This window comes from Tenrec ecaudatus, chromosome 9 (assembly GCF_050624435.1).
Source record: "Tenrec ecaudatus isolate mTenEca1 chromosome 9, mTenEca1.hap1, whole genome shotgun sequence".
Taxonomy (NCBI): domain Eukaryota; kingdom Metazoa; phylum Chordata; class Mammalia; order Afrosoricida; family Tenrecidae; genus Tenrec; species Tenrec ecaudatus.
This window is the reverse complement of record NC_134538.1, coordinates 56,970,643-56,989,561: the sequence shown is the minus strand read 5'-3', so window position 1 is coordinate 56,989,561 and position 18,919 is coordinate 56,970,643. Positions and strand designations below refer to the sequence as shown.

Here is an 18,919-nt window from a genome sequence, read left to right as displayed (position 1 = left end):
CCGCGCTTCTTAAATCCCTATAAGGTAACAATATGATGTATCCACTTTGCTGAACCCAACAGAAGAAGTAAAACAGAAGACTTCTCATTCCATTCATTGTCATTTCCCAAGAATTTAAAATGTAGTTTCATGTTTCTTAATGTTACTAAAACTTTGGGTCAACACTTCTCAGCATGAGTATTGGTGTCATTTAGTATCTAGTTGGTTTTATTCATAAAAATGAAGCAATGTAGAATTGGGATCATTGTAGTTGGGGGGAGGAAGCATCTAAGAACTAGAGGAAGGTTGTGAGTTTCATTATTGCTACACTGAACCCTGAGTGACGCATCTCCTCCCCACTAACCCTCTGCAAGGGATGTCCAGTTGTCTACAGATGGGCATTAGGTCCCCATCAGCGTTGGTGCTTGAAACCTGGTCTCCTCAGCCTTTCATGATCACACATATTGGTGTGCTGCTTCCATATGGGCTTTGTTGCTTCTGGGCTAGATGGCTGCTTGTTTACTTTCAAGCCTTTAAAACCCCAGATGCTATATCTTTTGATAGCCAGGCACCATCAGTTTTCTTCACCACATTTGCTTATGCACACGTTTGTCTTCAACGATCATGTCAGGAAGGTGGGTATCATGAAATGACCATTTAGCTGAGCGAGGTGCTCTTGTATTAAGGGAATGCGCATGAGGCTCAATGTCCACCTGCTACCCTACTACTAAACCTATAAATATATGTACATAGGTCTATTTCCCCCATAATCATAAATATATTTACATATGTCCATGCCGGTATTTGGGCTTCTATGTAGGACCTTTGCCACCTACTCTTTTTCTCTATTTCCTTACACTTTCCTCCAGTCCCACTACTATGCTCAGCCTTCATTCTGATTTCAGTAATTCCTCACAGTGGTACAGATGGGAACTGGAAACACAGGGAATCCAAGACAGATGAACCCCTCAGGACCAATGGTGAGTGGCAATACTGGGAGGGAAGAGGAAGTAGAAAGAGGGAACCGATCACAGGATCTACATATAACCTCCTCCCTGGGGGATGGGCAACAGAAAAGTGGGTGAAGGGAGACGCTAGGCAGTGTAAGATAAGGAAAAATAACAATTTATAAATTATCAAGGGTTCATGGACGGGCAGCGGGGAGGGGAAAAAGGAAAATGAGCTGATTCCAGGAACCCAAGTGAACAGCGAGTTTTGAGAATGATGAGGGCAACTAATGTATAAGTGCTTCACACAACTGATGTATGTGTGGATTGTGATGAGAGCTGTATGAGCCCCAGGAAAATGATTTTAAAAAAAGATAGCTTACCAAAAGCATTTAAAATAACTCCTGACAACTTCAAGAGCTCAGTAAGTGTTAGTTAATATTATCATTACCCAAGGAAAAAACCTCCTCGTTCAGGGAGCTTCAGTGTTTAGGATATTACAACATTCTTTTTATAATCGTTATGCCTTGACCCTTCCTAATTGCTTAGCTAGATCCTTTAGAGATGAAATCATTTTAAAGATGTACTACCTTTCCAAACCCATGCCGAAAAAGAGTCCTGCTATCTCGTCAGTCGGTTTGTCCTGCTGTTGTGGCCTGTGTTGCTGTTGGACTGAAGCAATGTCACTGGTACCACAAATACCAGCATAGTCACTCAAAAGGGACAGTAGAGATGGAGACTAAGTAAAGTCGATCATGATGACATGAATGGTGAAAGCCTGTGGGGATAAAGTCTGTGGAACCTTCATTTGCTGCTGGGGCATAATTCAAAATCAGAAGAGACAGCAGAAAAAACATACTAATAATTGGAATTTTGATAGGGTGTGATAGTTACATAATCTTTTATCCTTTTGAGACTTAAGAGTAAAGGGGTGGAGCTTAGCCTGTCAATCAGGTCACAGCTGGATGACCTCATTTGGAGGCACTTAGGAGATAAATAGCTCGCAGGAGGCACGACACACACTCACTCCCTGGGAGATATTTCCATTGACAATACACATGGAGCTACGCTAGAGCTCTGGAGCAGGAGGAGCCACGTGGAGACCCCTGCTAGCACTGAGATGCCTCTACCTCCACTGAATCCACAAGACTTCCTACCACCTGGCCTGTGATCTTCCTGCATTTGGTATCATTACATGTGTTTCATCAATCTGAAGAGGAATTTATAGATTGGTATTGGACACATGGGCTAATATTGGATTTATGGCCTTGATCTGGACTGGACTGGGATGTTTCCTCAAAATTCAATTACTCTTGTATATAAAGCTTTTTCTTGCTTACAAGAAAATGAAGCATTTGAACTTAATTTCCACATTTTTTTTCTCAATGCTAAAACAGCAGTATCTTTGCCAAATTCGGAGTGAAATTTGACACTGTGGTGACACCCAGACATCCATAAAACCTTAGCACATGTCAAGTTAACTATGAAAACTTGTATTTCTGCAGTCTTTCAGGTCAGGGATTTATTTTCACAAGTCATTTAGATACTAATGTGTTTGGTTATGATATGTAGAAATATTACAATATGTAGAAATGCTCAAAAGCAAGAGATACAGATTCCAAATGTTGACAATAAGTTTATCATTTTAAAAAGTGTAAACTTCATTAGCTGTGTAATTAATAAGAACTTATTTTAACATAACTTTACAATACAAGCAATTTGCTTACTGAGTTGTATCAGAAATGTCCAATGATTCTTGTAGTTCATCCTAAACTAGGTAAAGGTTTCCTAAATTGCTGTGTCTTGAACAGTTAAGAATGACAAGCTAACTGAAAAACCAAAAGGAACTTTATACAATATAGTGTTGGTCATACACGAGTTTTGTAAGCTATTCTGATTTAGTAGTTTGACTACATCTCAAAAAGTCTTTAAAAAGTACCAGGTAAAGTGTTGGTGATTCAATGTCTCATAGCTAGATTTATCATATTTTTATTGTTTGTGTAGAGAAACACATATGTATTAAGTGATTTCTATTTTATAAAGGCTAAAAAAGTGTATATATATATATACATATATACATACATACACACACATACTATGGTAGAGACAGATGACAATTCACTCAATTAGATTACATTCACCTTTTCACAAACAATGACACCTGAGTTAGATATTGAAAAAAATGGTTCATATTTCCACATACTGAAGAAAATAATCTTGAATTTGAGAAAGAATAGGCCTTAAAGCATAGTTTGGGGTGCCAGAAGACTCTGCTCACAAGGGTGAGTGGAAGATGGTATCCTAAAGTCGATCTGTAGGTAGAAACCTAAATATGACGATGTCAGATGGCTGTGCTAAGGAAATAGAGAATTAGACAAGATAGATCTGTATTTACACAATCACAATTATAACAAAGTGGTTCATTTAGAGTTGATAGTGGTTCATCAGTACCATGAAATAATGAGAACCTGAATATTGGAGGTGGTGAGTGAAATGTGAAAAGTATTGTTATCTACACAAATCAATTTCATTCTCTAAATCCATACAGGAGAGCTAGTGACCACATCGGCCACCAAAATGTCACTGCTGTTGCCAGGTGCCATTGAATCAGTTTTGACTCATAGCCACCAATAAAGCCATACCACAGAATTAAACTCCACCGGACCCACCACCATCATCACAAGATGCTACAAGTGGGGAGAAATGAGTAAATAATAAGTCGAGCAGTAATCTAAGGCTGTAAATTATATTCACCAAAGAAGCACATCCACTGCTAACCAGGGTGCTCAGCTATAGACCTAGTTCTACTCTCTTATTGCTAAGGAGATAACATCTAGATAACTTTTCCTTATTTCAATGCAATGGGGGGAAAGTACTTTGAAAAAAAATCAATAAAAAGGAGATTCAATCTCTTGCCTATTGAAACAAATGTAGTAAATTGTGAATATTTAAAAAATCTTGATGTCTATAATCATGTTTCTGTATGCTTAAGTAGTCTGCATGGGTGAGGTTTTAAATGATTGCTTGAAATGGTATTAATCATATTTGAAATAATGCATGCATTAAAATGCGGTTTCACTGACTAAACACAAAATAACAAGAAAAAATAGAAGGCATCAGAATTCTCTGATAATTTTGGACCTTTGTGTTAAAATTATATACCTAAGGTATTTACTTGGAGATGAGCTAGAATTTAATTGTATTCATGCTTCTGAAAAATTTAAAAGTAGAATACTTCTCTTACTTTATATTTCACTGCACAAGAGATTATTAAATTGAATATACTAATATTAAAAGTAAATATTACTATTAACTAATATATCCAAATATCAAAAGTAAAATAATCAAGTGTAAATTTGTTTTCAGGTCTAGGCATCTTGAAGGCAAGGTGTACACACGGTTAATCTTGCTTCATCCTTTGTACCAGTCAGAGGACCTTGTACCAGTCAGAGGACCTTGTACCAGTCATAGGACCTTGGTAGGAACAGTTAGTGTTTCTGTCATGAATAGAATATACTTTTTGAAATCACTTTGCTCAAGATTTCTGTGAATTGTAAGTAAAAACACTGATTAATCCACCTAACATGAAAAGATATTCTGACTGAAAGGATGAATCTAACTTGAAAATCTCCTAATACATCAGGTTTGATAAGTTCTTGAGCCTTATCATTATTTACATAAGTAGCTTTTTTTTCAGGTCTAAAAGTGGTTTAATAATTTATAATGAATTAATATAATATATTATCAGCACATTTTAATTTTTAGACTTATAAATATCTAATAATAATTATTAGGCACTTATTGGGAAGACCTACTTGAATTTACAGAATTATGTTTTTCAAAAAACTGTATTTTCATCTGTTCTGTGCCATGTTCATGTCATAGTGTCTTTAGAATTAGATTTCTTAGACTCAGCAATTAAATACTTTGGGATGAGGCAAGAGGAAAATAAATTCCATCATGTGGTATATATATATGTATATATATACATATATATATGAAGTTATGACTTGAATTTAAAAAAAGAACCTGGGAATAGTATAAGTTTCCCTTGGACAAAAAATACAAGTCATCTCATTGCACATTAAGAAATTTAAGTGTTACTGATCCAAGTTATGTCCAGGATATGGTTTATGTATTGTTTCTACATGGGGAAAGGAATTAGTGTAGTTGGACCAGAGAGTAGAGAAGAGTGAGTTTAGACTAACAATGGACATGATACTCAGCTTTTAGGAAGTGTATTAGGTAAAGTATAGCTCACATTACTTGAGACCAAGTAAATGCCAGTCGGTGTCTCAGAGCTATATCACATGGGCTCACTGTGCACGGCCAAATGTCAATCACTATGAGTCAGAACAGGCTTGATGTCTAAGGCTTGGCAGCACACAAATGAAGCCGATGGCCGGTTTGCTAAGAGGAAGGAGCAGGAGCATTGTCTCGGGGTAGAAGGACTCTCTCGTGAAATTTTTCAGGCTTTTGTTTGTTTGCTTGTTGCTAAAGCTTTGGGTTTCTCAAAATATTCCCATAATAAGCAGAAGTTATTGCTGTTTGGCTATCCCGAAACTCAACAAGCACAGTTCTTGAAATTGTCAAGACACTGCTGTCATGACCTTTGTCCTCGATTGGTTAACTTTTCCTTTGGCTGGACAGTTTTCCCGTGTAGTAGCCACTGCTTTGGTTGTGCTTTGTCTTCAGGATCATACTGACAAAACCATGTTTTAACTCTAGTTATAATTGTCCCAAGAAATGTCCCATGTTCTTGATCCCACTTGCTTAATATTTCCATGGAAACTCTGCAGCTACTCTGGGGACAGTAGCTTTAGCAGTCATCAAGTGGAGAATTTGCTCAACTTTATTTTTTCAGTCAGGATTGAGATGTCTAGAGTTCTGTCTAATGTTTCCTCTCTTGGGGGTCAGTCTTCTTTATTTAAGGCACACAAAAATTGATTCCTTAAAACTTTCTGCGGATTGCCTACCACTAAACACTTTATCTTTGGCATTGTCTGATCCTTCTTAAAGTGAGTTATTCATTTGTAAACTGCTGCTTTACTTGAGTATTGGTCCAATAAACTTTTTGGAAAGCAGCAATGATTTCACCACCCTCTCATGCAAGCTTCACCGTATGTTTGATATTTGATCTTGCTCAATTTAGCACAATTCATGTTCATTCCATGTTGTTATTGTTTTCCCCAAATTTATGTCTTAAAGATTGAGCCTTAAACTAGATCTTGTACCGACATAAGAGTTTGATATGAGTTTGTTTTGGTATAAACATACTTATTTTACATCCATCCATAGTTTTGTTCATGTTTTTCACAATCTGCATTTCCATGAGCTTTTTTTGAAGACCTTTCAAGCATAGTGTCATTTATTACTACTGAATGTGCACCATATCTTGGTGTCACCATGGACAAAAAAAATAAAATGCTGCCTGGTCCTGAGCCATCCCTATAATTGATTGCAGGTGGACCATGGTTATCTGTAGGATTTCATTAGTAGACTTTGGAAGTAGCCCAAGGTGTCTTTTTTTTAGGCAGTCTTAATTTCAAAGCTCAGCTGAAACCCATTCAGTATAGTAACTAAAAAGCCTTTGTGAAAAAAGAGTGGAGTTTTGCTTATAAGGTGAAAATCACTGCTGCTTTCCAGACTAGAATGAACTAAGGCTATTGATGCAAATCAGCCAAAGGAGACCCTATGCACCCCAATGATCAGGTAACCCAGATGTTTTGTAAATGTTATGAGTCTGGGCACCTTTTCAATCCATTGTCTATGGAGCTGACACGATGGCAGCTAATACCAGGATGAGAACACAGTAAGATACCATTGCAATTATTTTAAGAGCTCATGTCATCAAGGGTAAGAAAAGGGTTGGCCCTCTAATTGCGCTCATGTCCAGTAGGGAGGGAAGGGGCAATCTGTCTGCAGTTAGATGCTGTTAGTATAACTGATGGCTCTCCCACCTTTGGGCTTGAGGACCATTTGTTGACCAATTTATAACTTTATTTCTCATAAAAATCCACACTTGAATAATGTCTACATCCAACAGTCTTTCATTCCAAAATTTAATTATGGAAAGTTTATCACACCTGAGAACAATTATATAATATTTCCCCTGAGGATTTTATGACTGTCAATGTGAATGTAGCCCATTTCCCCCAAGAAGTTCTTTTGATCACAATAGAATGAAAAACTATGAACAAAAATTTCTTAAGAATTTAGGTAGCAGTGAGGTTACATTGAAGTCTACAATGCCTCTGGAATATTATTATACTTTTAGTGATGGAATTTAATGATATTCTGGGGGTGCTCTCAGCCATCTTTTTTCCTTCTTCCCCTATCAAACTAGATTATTAGTCGCTCTTCTATATCCCTATGGAACCCTGTCTATAGATCCTGTGTTCACTGCTAGCTCCTAACACAGGACATTGTAATTTTTGATTCATGTCCTACCAGAGACTAAAAGTGACAACATCTACCTTATGACTTTCCATAACCCCTACTTTATACATGGCTCATTGCCATTTGGTCTATGCCAACTCATAGGGATGCTCTAGGACATGGTGGCACTGCCCCTGCGAGTTGCCAAGACTGTAACTCTTTACAGGCAATGAAAGCCCAGTCTCTCTCCCATTTATACATAATAGGTTCTTAATTCTGCTTTTTGGAATAAATAAATGCATGAAAAGAAAAAGGAAAAAATTAAGGCTTCAAGAATTTATTATAATTATTCTTACCTTACACTCATGAACGTTTACTCCCTCTCTCACCCATGTGCCAACTGCCGGGGTAAGAAAGGCGGAACTAGCTATTCTGTAATATGTATCGATCCTATGATTCCATCCGCAGCACTTACAGTACCTCCTTTCATTTCACCTCTGAGTGAAGAGGAAATAAATTGGATGAGATCTGTGTGTCATTACGGGCAACACGTAGAATGAATTTTCCTTCACCTCTTATATTTGACACGGTGGGCAGAAGAACTGCTTCGTCGTCGTTCTCTGGGAGGACTCCGCTGGGCTATCCTCCTGAAAGTTTACTCATTCACGCTTAGAAGAAGCATACGTTCATTGACCTGGGATTTGGGGGACGCTAGCACCACATTTAGGAATCCTGGTGGCACAGTGGGCTGCACTCCATGAGGGCTGCCGGTGGACACTACCAGTCACTCCACGGGAGAGGCTGGGCTTCCTTCTCGTATAAGTAATCTCAGAAACTCACAGAGGCAGTTCTACCTGTTCTGCAGAGTTGCTAGAAGGTGGCAAGGCCTCTATGGCAGGGAGTTTGGTTTGGGTGTTATTATTTGGGGGGTGGTTCATTTATATTTCATGTATAACCTGCTTCAGGAATTTCAGTATTCTTTACTCTCTTCCACAGAATTGGTTACCTTTCCCCCTGCTTTACTTCAGCTTCACCCTCGTGGGAAAGTAATGCAAATTGCATAGCCAAATGTTATTGTCTCATTTTAGAGAATGCATAAAGGTATGCTTAGGAGAGAAAGTGGGTATAAGTAACTATTATATATTATTTATCTGTGGCTCCCAACGTGAGGCATTTGACAAAGAGAAAATTGCCTTTGTGCTCACATTTCCCAAATGGATGAGAATGAACACATTAAGGCAGTATGCTATTGTCGGAAAATATTTACTTATAAATTATATATCTGTGTTTTAGGTTGATTCTTTTAATGATAAAAGTTGGATGTATGACTTTAATTAAATAAAATTTACACTGCGTTTCAGTAGAAAGGTCTATTGTCTAGTGACTCACTAAAGGGTGCATTGTTCTGTGAGCATGTAATCAACCACGAACATTCCCATGTGATGAAATCAGAACAGAAAAAAAGATATGCAGTACACAGTGAGGACGGTTGACAACACAGCTTTTTTAATCTGTATCTATAGAAAACATTTATAGAAGCTCTCTAATGGAGGGATTATAGAAATACATTTAATATATAATAGTGTTCTTTAGTATACTTACTGTGAAAATAGCACATTGATTTAGAGAGGGCCTTTATGCCCAAAGTTCTTGGTGGTGCTTTGAAATATATTCCGTTCATTTCTTGTAGTAATTGTTACCAAGGAAAGCAAGAGTACCAACATTTTCCCATTATTTCTCCTCAAAAGTCTTCTCCAAGTGATGTACACTTCCCAGGGTCATCTGGAAGGCTCACTTCAGGAAAATGTCTTAGAAAAACGTCAGTTTGTATGTTGTGAATGCTCTACATTTGCTTGCACTCGTGTCTCGTGCACATGGCTTGCCTTTCAATCCGCCAGGTGCCTTCTTCGTAAGTGCAGTGACAAATTGTGCAGTCGTCCGTCTTCACCTCCCTCCCGGCGGGGATGACAGCGGTTTCTGCAAAGCAGTTTGGACCTGAAGAACCAAGAAAGAAGAAAAGGTGTCCATTATGTGTTCATAAAATGGAGTCAACTTTAGGGTAGCTAACAATAAGCAATCACACAGTAATTAGATTTACTGTTAAGATCCACAACTTGGGGGATAATATATTCTCAAGAGCAAAGACCTGCTTTTAGAGCAACGTCTCTGAAAGGAGCCAACTCGCCTATGAACTCTCCACCTTGGGTCTACCGGAGGACAAAATCCACGTGTCCTTCCCATCGTTTCCTTAGTCACCAACACAAACTATCACGTGAAAGGTGCCGCCCCTTGGTGTATGGTGAATTAAAGTTAGGCTGAAGTGTGCAAATACCAAATCAGTCCTGGACTTGTGAGGGTGTTTATTATTGAGTACCCTTCTTGTTATCATGCTTCTGAGAACATCTCCACTAACAGTTACAGTTCTTGGGCCCACAAATAGTCTCCCCTGATCGATAACTCCTTATGGAGAGGAATTAGAATGAATTGCAATTTTAAAATGTATTTGAACCTAGTATTTGTACAAATTGAGTTGAATTCTTTTAGGTTGATTAATATATATATAGCTAAAACTGTTGTTGTGAGGGGCTGTTGAGTTGACTGACTCATGGGGCCTCCACTGTCCCAGTAGATTTACCCCACAGAGTTTCTTCGAGTATCATGCTGATTGCTAGGACTAACTTCCATAAAAATAAAACACAAGAGGTGTAACTAATTGGCATCAGCTTGAGGCAGACTTATGGGGACCCAATCAAGTTGACCTTGATATCAAACATACAGGAAAAAACTCTATTCCAAAAATGCAATTTTATTTCACTCAGAAGTAAAGTGAAACGATTTTTAAAGGTTTACATGTTTGTGTTACATTTGCATGCGTGCAAGATACTGTGCAAGGACATATGTGTCTTCTGGTAAGGATTTTGTACAAATATTGCTTTTAAAACTAGACATGTGCGAGATCAATTGAAAATTAGGGGAAAGAGGAACGGTATACAAATAAGCATGAAAATAAAATTGATTTGATCTCATAAATCAAATAATCATTAAAAGAAAATATTTTCCAGCTTACTTTCCTGCAGAAGTACTGCCCTCTTGTTGACTTTGAGAGGAAGTACTGCCCTCTTGTTTACTCTGGGAGCGCTCTGAAGACCTGAGACATCCCCCCCCCCCCCACCAGCTGCGTTCCCTCCCTCTTAGTTTTTGGGAGCAGGCACACATCCTAGAATTCTGGAATCTTGTTGATAGCTCTGGAGTCACTTTATTCTAATTCTTTCAAGTTCAGAACACTGCTCACCCAAGTCTTGATCAAAGTCAAGTAAACTATGTCTTTAATTTTCCAGTGCTAAAACTTTCACAGTCTGTGTCCTTTAAAAAATAGTAGATCCTGTTCTGTCTTAGGAGGAATGAAGAATGAGAGCAGTGTTTTCCAATGTTTGAAAATGTAATAAAAGGGTTCCTTTCATTTTATGTATTTTAAGGGAGATGTTAAAAATATCTCCACAGGAAAATGAACTAGACAAATAACCCCATCTCACTGAATAATGTGACAGAGGGTTTTTACTGAGTAAGTCTTTACTGGGCTAGTCTGACCCACATAGAACCGGGGGCAGACAGGAAGAATGCGCAGTATCTTGTAGACTCAATTGACCGTGGTAAGCTTTACACACAAACATCCAAATGAACATTTATATTTCACAAAGAGGCATTTGGAAAATAAAGCAATAAGATATAAGTTTTTAAAAAATGATCATTTGCACCCTCGGTGCTGAGGGGTGGGCGCGATGGGGCTGGATAGTCTAATTCCCAGGCAAGTGAATGAGTCTCCCACTCTTCTTACAATGCGTACCACCTAACATGTTTCCTCATAAAGAAGGGGTCCTCACTTTATTTTTGTCGGTCTTGATTACACAATTATAAATATATTAGTCATTGATAAGAAACTATTCAAAAGGAGGAGCAACAGTGGTGACCTTAAATTCTGGAGGTACAGTAAAGACTCTCTGTTTAAAGCAATAAAAGAAGTGCCTATGGGTTTTGCTGCCCATAATGCTATGAGTATATCTAAAGGCCTCGGTGGGCAAAACAGGCCGCTAAAAGTGGCCCATGAAAGATGAAACTATGCATACCTCTGAGAGAAAAAACTAGCACAAACATGAAAAATGGCAAATAATAGTAATTGATTCACTTCAATAAATATCAATGTATTAAAGCAACACATTTCTGATAAGCCTGCAACGTGTTTTCCAACAAGCTTGCTTGGCACCTTTAGTCTCAGAAATGTATTTTTTAATATTTTGTGCTAACTTTTTATTGCTCAAGAGAATGCACAATATTCTGTTGTAGCACTAAGTGAATTTTTGCAAAACAACACAGTAAAATTCACCACACAAATCGAGAAGATTACTGGACTGTCAGAAGCCCTGAAGTACCCTTATTCTGACTTCTATCATTGCAGAAGGGATTTCCCTATTGTATACTTTCATATAAAAGCATATCAAAATATATACTCCTTTGTCCCTTTAACCTCCTTGGTTGCTGCTGTGGTGGACCTATTTATCTGGTTCCAGCGGAAACACTGCCCAGCTCTGTATCATCCTCACAACCCTTCAGTTGAAGGCCATTGCCAAAACCACCATGACAACCCGGCCCCTGGAGGACTGCCCTCTTTTTATTGACCATGACACAGATGTCATGGACCGAGCTGTCTCCCTCGAAAGACGTGTGCATTTGGTTGGGTCTTGATTCTCACTGGTTTGCCAGTGATGTAATGATCAAGTTTTAAATGTATATAATAATGTAACCACCCTTCATTCCTTTTATATTATCTGATGTTATCAGTCAATCTGTTTTGAAAATCAGGGTGGGGTGCAACATTACTCAGTTACAGCCCTGATGCAATGTAACGGGAATGTCCCAGGTTGTAGCCTACATCATCTTTGATCTTACAAGAGATACAAGGACATAGAATAATGCAGAGAGAGGACCTAGATACCACTAGAAAAAAAGAGATGGGAATTGAGCATGTCCTTTAGACTGGGGCTCAGGGCTCGCTCTTGCCCGCTTTGCCTTCTGTGGGATCAAGGTCCTGGTTAGTCAGCCTTTTCTTGTGTCACTTACTGGTCCCACATGCCGTTAGTAGACTGCCAAACTTGGATTTATTAGGCCAACCTTCAATTCGTTCAGCTCTGGCCTTCCTGCTTTATCTTCCTTCTTCCTGTTTATCAGTTCCTGAAGCTACTCAAGGCTGGATAAGCCTCCAGCTTACACCTGACCTACGGACTTGAACCAGATTGGATTTACCTGCTTCTAAATTTATGTAAGCCATTTCTTGATATAAATTTCTGTCTATACATATCCAAGAATCACTATTTTTTGCTTCTTTAGAGAATCCACTCAAACAATATGTAATTTTAGCATATACCAGAATTACTCTTAGGAAATAAATGTTAAGCTTTAAGAGGTTGAATAAGGAAAATTCAAGTAATTTAGTGATTAGCATTAAAGAAAAAAGAGATCAGTAGAAATGGTCAAATTTCCTCTCCATTTAAAATAGACAGAAATGCGGGAGGAAGGCGAGAGTCGTTCCATTTACAGATCGGTGTAATATAGTCAGGGAGAGAGCCCATGGGATAGTGTGATGGTATATCAACTTCCTAATTCAGGAGAAGGAAGAACTCAGAGTCTCAGTTAGCACAGAGTGTGTGGCCTCAGAGTATGTGAGATGCATAGAAATGTTATGGTGAGTTATTTTATATACCTAAATGGTGCGAGATCTTATCTCATTCTAAAACCTGTTGGTTGTAATATGAAAGACCACTCCATAATACAGATCAACTTGATATTGAAGTGTCACCATAGTTACAAACTTCATTAGGGAAGCAAAATTATCATAACCCAAGTTTATTTTCTAATAAACTTTCTATTTGACCACATTTTACATTAGTTCCAAATGATCTGGTTGTTTTTTTTTTCATGGTTCCAAAAGACCTTTTACATTTTTGTGTTTGTTATCTCTTCCTGATTATTGGGTTATCATTGTCTGTCATCATTCCTGATTGGTGAATGACACCAACATCTAATAAAGTAAGACACACAAAGTTTAGGGAGAGGTTCTGGTTTTCTAATAATACAGAATACTCTGAAGTAGAAATCTATGCCACTAAACCGAAGGCATTGATGGAAAGCAGGTCTCCAGGTATTGAGAGAACGCCAATTGAGATGTTTCAACAAGCAGATTCGACACTGCAGGCAATCATTCTTCTCTCCCAGGAGAACCAGAAGACAGACACCTGATCAACGGAGTGAAATAGATACACATTTGTGCACATTGAAAATAAAGGGGATCCAACAGAAGGGGAACATTATTTTAAAACATTGTTAATATCACATGCTAGTTAAATGTTACTGAAGATACATGCCCTCGATTAACACAGACGTTGCGAAAATGGGCTCAAGCTTTGCAATAATTGTGAGGCTGGCTCAGGAGAGCAGTGTTTGATTTTACAGAGGATCGCTGGGAAGGAAAAAGACTCGAGAGCACCCTGCAGGTGTAGTGGCTATGTGTGGTGCTGCAAACTTCAAGGCCAGCAGTTTGAAACCACACGCCGCTCCATGGGAGAAAGAAGGGGCTTTCTACTCCCGTCAGAGCTACACTCTCAGAACTGTACCCACAGGTACAGTGCTACCCTGTCCTTCACCAGGAGTTGCAATCAACTTCATGGTCCTGAGTTGTTGTTGTTGTTTGTTTGCTTGAACAACAACAACATTTCTGTTGTGGAACTCAGGTTCCAACTCATGAACCTCTTGCTTCTTTACCTATGCTTACTCAGGTGTGATTTCCCCCAGCCCACTAGAGCAGCTCCCGTCCAGTTCTCCAACCTGGACCTCTCCCACAAACGCCAGATTCCTCCATGCACCTGTTACCTTGCCTCCTCATTTGGATATCTGATCAGACATATCCTGTCCAAAATTTTACTCAAGATAATTCCCAAGTTTCTCCATACTGTATAAAAAACAAACAAACAACTTTTCATGAAAGGGACACTCTGGTTGCAAAGGCCCAGGATTACAAGACCACATAGAAGCTACCAGCAGGTTTATCTTCCAAATGCATGCAGAATAAAAGTCCTTTTAATATTTTCACTGCCACCAGTGTAGAGTAAGCACTGCCACTAGATTCCAGAGCATCCAAGTGGCCACCACATTTTGTCCCTGAGCCCTTTCTCTCTATCCTGCAGGCAGTCTGTGGAGTCTTGTCAAAATTTAAGTCTGATGATGGCATTTCCCCAAAACCCAACCCTCAAATGACATTTTTAAAAGTTATTAGAGAATAGAAGTGTCGATGGAAAATTGCATCCTTGTTCAAATGTCTGTTATATTCATTGTTTAGAGAATAATAATAATACCAAGTCAAACAACATTTCAAGCTAATTAAGCTTTAACTTAATAAATATATTGTGGTACCCCATGAAAATTACAAAAAATATCTTTCTTACTGTCACTGATGACAGTTGATCTATTGTATTGTGTGTTCATGCCTTTCTACATTCAGCAGAGAAAGATAACTAGTCCAACTTGAATTGTGGAGACTCTCAAACATTAGGTTTGCATTCCCGAATCTCTGGTAGGAGGATATGGAAATTATGATGGTTAATAGGAGCTTCTCATTGGTGCCCCACTTCAAGGATCACCCAGGACAAGTGTCATATCTACAACACCTTAGATATGCCTCTTTTAGAGGAAAGTAATTATAGAGTCTAGTAATGTATTTCATTATTTTAAATTATTTTCAAATCACATATTTTGACATATTAATAATTCACTTCATTGAGACTTTAATATTTTATTAATGGAAATGTATGCTTTTACAAATCACTTTCCTATAATTTCAAATACAACTGCTGTATCTTACTTATATATCCAGATTTTCTAAGATCATACTTTTAATCTTTTTCTTGACTTGATTTGTTAGAAACTTTCATTTCTTTAAGAAGCTAATTAGTTCTTATTTTATCCATTTAGTTATATTATTTAGTTCTCATTTTATCAATACGCTTTTGTTATCTAGTTAATTTAAAACTTTTTTATTGAGTAATAATTTTAATATTGGGTCCGTGGAAGGTAAAAATAGTTTGTGCTGAACTACTAACCCAAAGTTGTTGGTTCAAACACACACAGTAGCACCACGGAAGAAAGGCGTGGCTTCTGCTTCTGTAAAGATGATAGTCCAGAAAACCCTATGGCAAGTTCTACTCTGTATTACGGAGTGGCACCATGAATTGGAATTAACTTCAACATGATTGATATTTTTTAAACTTCAGTATTCATTTTAGAGTTTTTCTGGTTTGTCTTTCTTTGGAATCATTAGCACGTTTATTCTTACCTGTGCTTAGAAGTGAAAAAATTAAGACAATAAATTAACATCAGAGTAGACCTATGGTTCTAAATTGTCTAGGTTTTGGCATCGCTCAGGCCCGAAAGTCTGTCTGGCCTCCACAACTGTTAACAATGTGCTCACTCCGTGCCCCCATCCCGCTGCCTTCTTTCAAGCATGGACCTCCGGTCCTCCGCCTGCATATTAAAATCCTCCCTCCAAGAGATTAGACCTAAATTTGTGGCCTCAGAGTCCACTTGCTGCTCCTTCTTCATCCATCCATAATAACAAGATTTACAGCCGAATCCGATGCTCAGTGCTCTTTGGGGATGTAGGTAACTTCATTTCATTGTACACTCACGTGTCACAGCCCACACTATTACTGCCCAGAACAAAATGCCGTCTGCACCAGCACAGCCATGGGAGATTGGCTTTCCATGCCCCTCCGCTTCTTAGTGTTGAGTCTGTTGATTGTCCATTGAAATGACTCGAGTGTTAGTTAAAAGTATGTGACGTCACCCTAAGAACGGAGCCTAGGCTAGTTAACATGCGCATTTCTGTGGTAAAGAAAATAGTATCCAAGAAGGAAAAATCATGCTGGTCCTGGGTTTCTCTCCCTTTCTCTCTCTGTCTTCCTTGCACTGGGGATTTTGTTTCTTCTGGTTTTAATATTTGTGATGACGCATTCTATTCCATCTGTTCTTATGTCTCCTTTAAGGGCTACAACTATGAGAAGGTGGGATTGCATGTTTTTTCCTTGTTGTGTGGCAATGTTTCTAAAACAAACACATATGAGATCAGCTATTTTCGTCCACTGACACTTTTAAACATTGGCAAATATTGATTTTCACATCTTCATTAATTTTCCTATGCTATTTTAAATTTAATTGTATAGGTTTATTATTATTTTTAAATGTTTAGTCTGATAACACAGATTACATATTTTGAAGATTTTTATCCTACTTCACCTGGCATATTTTATTAGGAGACCCTTTTCTACACAACAGTGTAAGAAACGGTGAATTCATAATTCTCATGATTCAAAATTGAATATGATATAAAAATATAAACATCGAAAAGCCACATTGCCCTTCTTACTTGATTATTGCTGTCCATGAGATCTACTTTTATTAGAGTATCAATTGTATCACTTGCTCATATGCCTTTCAGTCACACAATATAGAAATATGAACATATTATTATCTGAAATATGTTATCTATTTTAAGAGTGAATTATATTTCTTTTTATATAAATTCTTATTTTTGTAAGGAGGTACAGTTTTTCTAACCAAGTAGTTAAAATTTATTTATTTACCAAATTTCTATCTTAAAATGCATTTTACTATGTGTATTTCAGCCTATTTCTAGACTTTCTCCTATGTATCATTGATCTCAGCATATTTATGAACTAAAATCATTATACATTAAACACAATTTTTTAAAATATTAAGTAAAGATAGACTATCCTCTTTCTTTTCCTTTACAGAACATCCTGTCCATGATTTATTTTTCCATAATTATTTTATATTCAGTTTGCCTAGTTTCAAAAAATAAATTCACCTTGTTATTTCTATTGGAATCACTCAATGCAGAAACTGACTTAACAAGAATTATAATTTCAATAATTTGAATCTCACTATCCACGTACCTAGTATATTTTTCAACTAGTTTAGGTCTGTCAGGGGTACTTAAATTTTTGTTTGTAGTACACTTGCAATATCTTTATCTAAAATATTTTATCATTTAAATTTTTTAATGGACATGGATTTTCACATCATTACACAATGTAATTGATTTCTGAATATATGAAAAAATCATTTCCATCAAAGAGTTTTATACCCAAACATAATGTTTTTGTCACAAATTTAATATTTGATATAAAATGTTGCAGATATATTATGATATTATTAATAGAAAGAAGTTGCTTACCCCCTTTTTTATCCTAAATAATTCTATTGGCTAAAAATTGCTATATAGTAGTAAACAGTAAAGAGCTCTGTGGCAGAGTAGTTGCACATTGGATTGCCAACCAAAAGGTCAGCAGTTCAAAACCACCAGCTACTCCTCAGGAGAAAGATGAAGCATTCCACCCCATTCTACAGCCCTGGAAACCCACTCTGCTTCACAGGGTCACTGTGGGTCAGAATTGACTTGATAGTAATGAATTTGGTTTTTGGTTTGGTGTAATGCTGACAATAGCTAAATATCATTAGGAGGAATCAAGCTTTCCTTCTGCTATATTGGGTGATATTTTTCTATTTGAAATATAATATCCCTCTATATTAGACCCTTTGCAATTCTTTCCTCTTTATATACCTATAGAGATGGAGTTGAAATTTTATCTAATGTTTGGCTATATTCTAGTGGAACATACACATGACCCTTTCGACCCTGCTCAGGGTCCCCATGCCTGGTGTTTGTGTCCATGGCAATGCTGGGAGCTGTTTGTTCTGACTGATGCTCGTGGCAGGGTTCCCCATAGTTCAGGTCTGCTTGGTTTTTCAGTTACCTTAATCTTCATGCCTCACTTTCTCCTTCCACAGCAGACCAGCACTAGCTAGGGTACCCACACTCTATTCCCCTCAAAAGTGTTTCCCTTAATAAATCTCTTGCGTTTTCTGACCCAGCCTTGGTTTTGTTTTTCTAGGGGAAACCCACACTGACACCACGAAGGCAAGTTAATCCAGGGAGCAAGATGGGGAGCAAGATGGGGGAGGGGGGATACAGTGTGAGAAGTGCACCATTTGGTGGTGGGGGAAAGCAAAACAAACCTTGGAAGTCTTGACATCAAAAGAGTGACTTTTTCTCACGGGTTTCTGCCTCTAAATCCTGCAGAGAGTACAAGGTCTAAGAAAACCAGTACAAGAAAAAAACTCTATCCAGAGTTTATTAATTGCCTTGATTCTTTTTTTAGGAGTAAACAAGAAAACAAATTTCTTTTACAACTGTTTTGGCTTTCACAGGTACTGTTTGAATGTGACAACAATAGCAGCATAACTTTACTGGGGTTATATGAGTGGGCACACCCCCCAAAAACAGAATTGTGCGGGGCGGTGCGAAGCTTTCATAGTATGCATTTTTGCACTGGATGAGCATCGAGCAACTCACCCTGTTAGTGCACCCAGTTGAGTCATCTGGGAAGGTTCTCTCTGGTCATAATGTTTTTTTGTTTTTTAAGCAGTTTCACTTAAACCTTTTTTTTAAAATGTGTTTTGGCCAATTTAAGAGAACAGCATGTGGCTGT

The 18,919-nt window shown here is 37.8% G+C and overlaps 1 protein-coding gene across 1 annotated transcript in view; it reads right to left on the bottom strand.

Annotated features, from left to right (window-relative positions):
* Positions 1-8,862: 8,862 nt before the first annotated feature.
* Positions 8,863-18,919, bottom strand: part of VWC2 (von Willebrand factor C domain containing 2) — a 136,087-nt gene continuing 126,030 nt past the window's right edge. Inside the window, exon 3 of the mRNA XM_075557503.1 lies at positions 8,863-9,299. Coding sequence (XP_075413618.1) covers positions 9,148-9,299 — 152 coding nt within the window. The 3' untranslated portion in view covers positions 8,863-9,147. The remainder of the gene's footprint in view (positions 9,300-18,919) is intronic.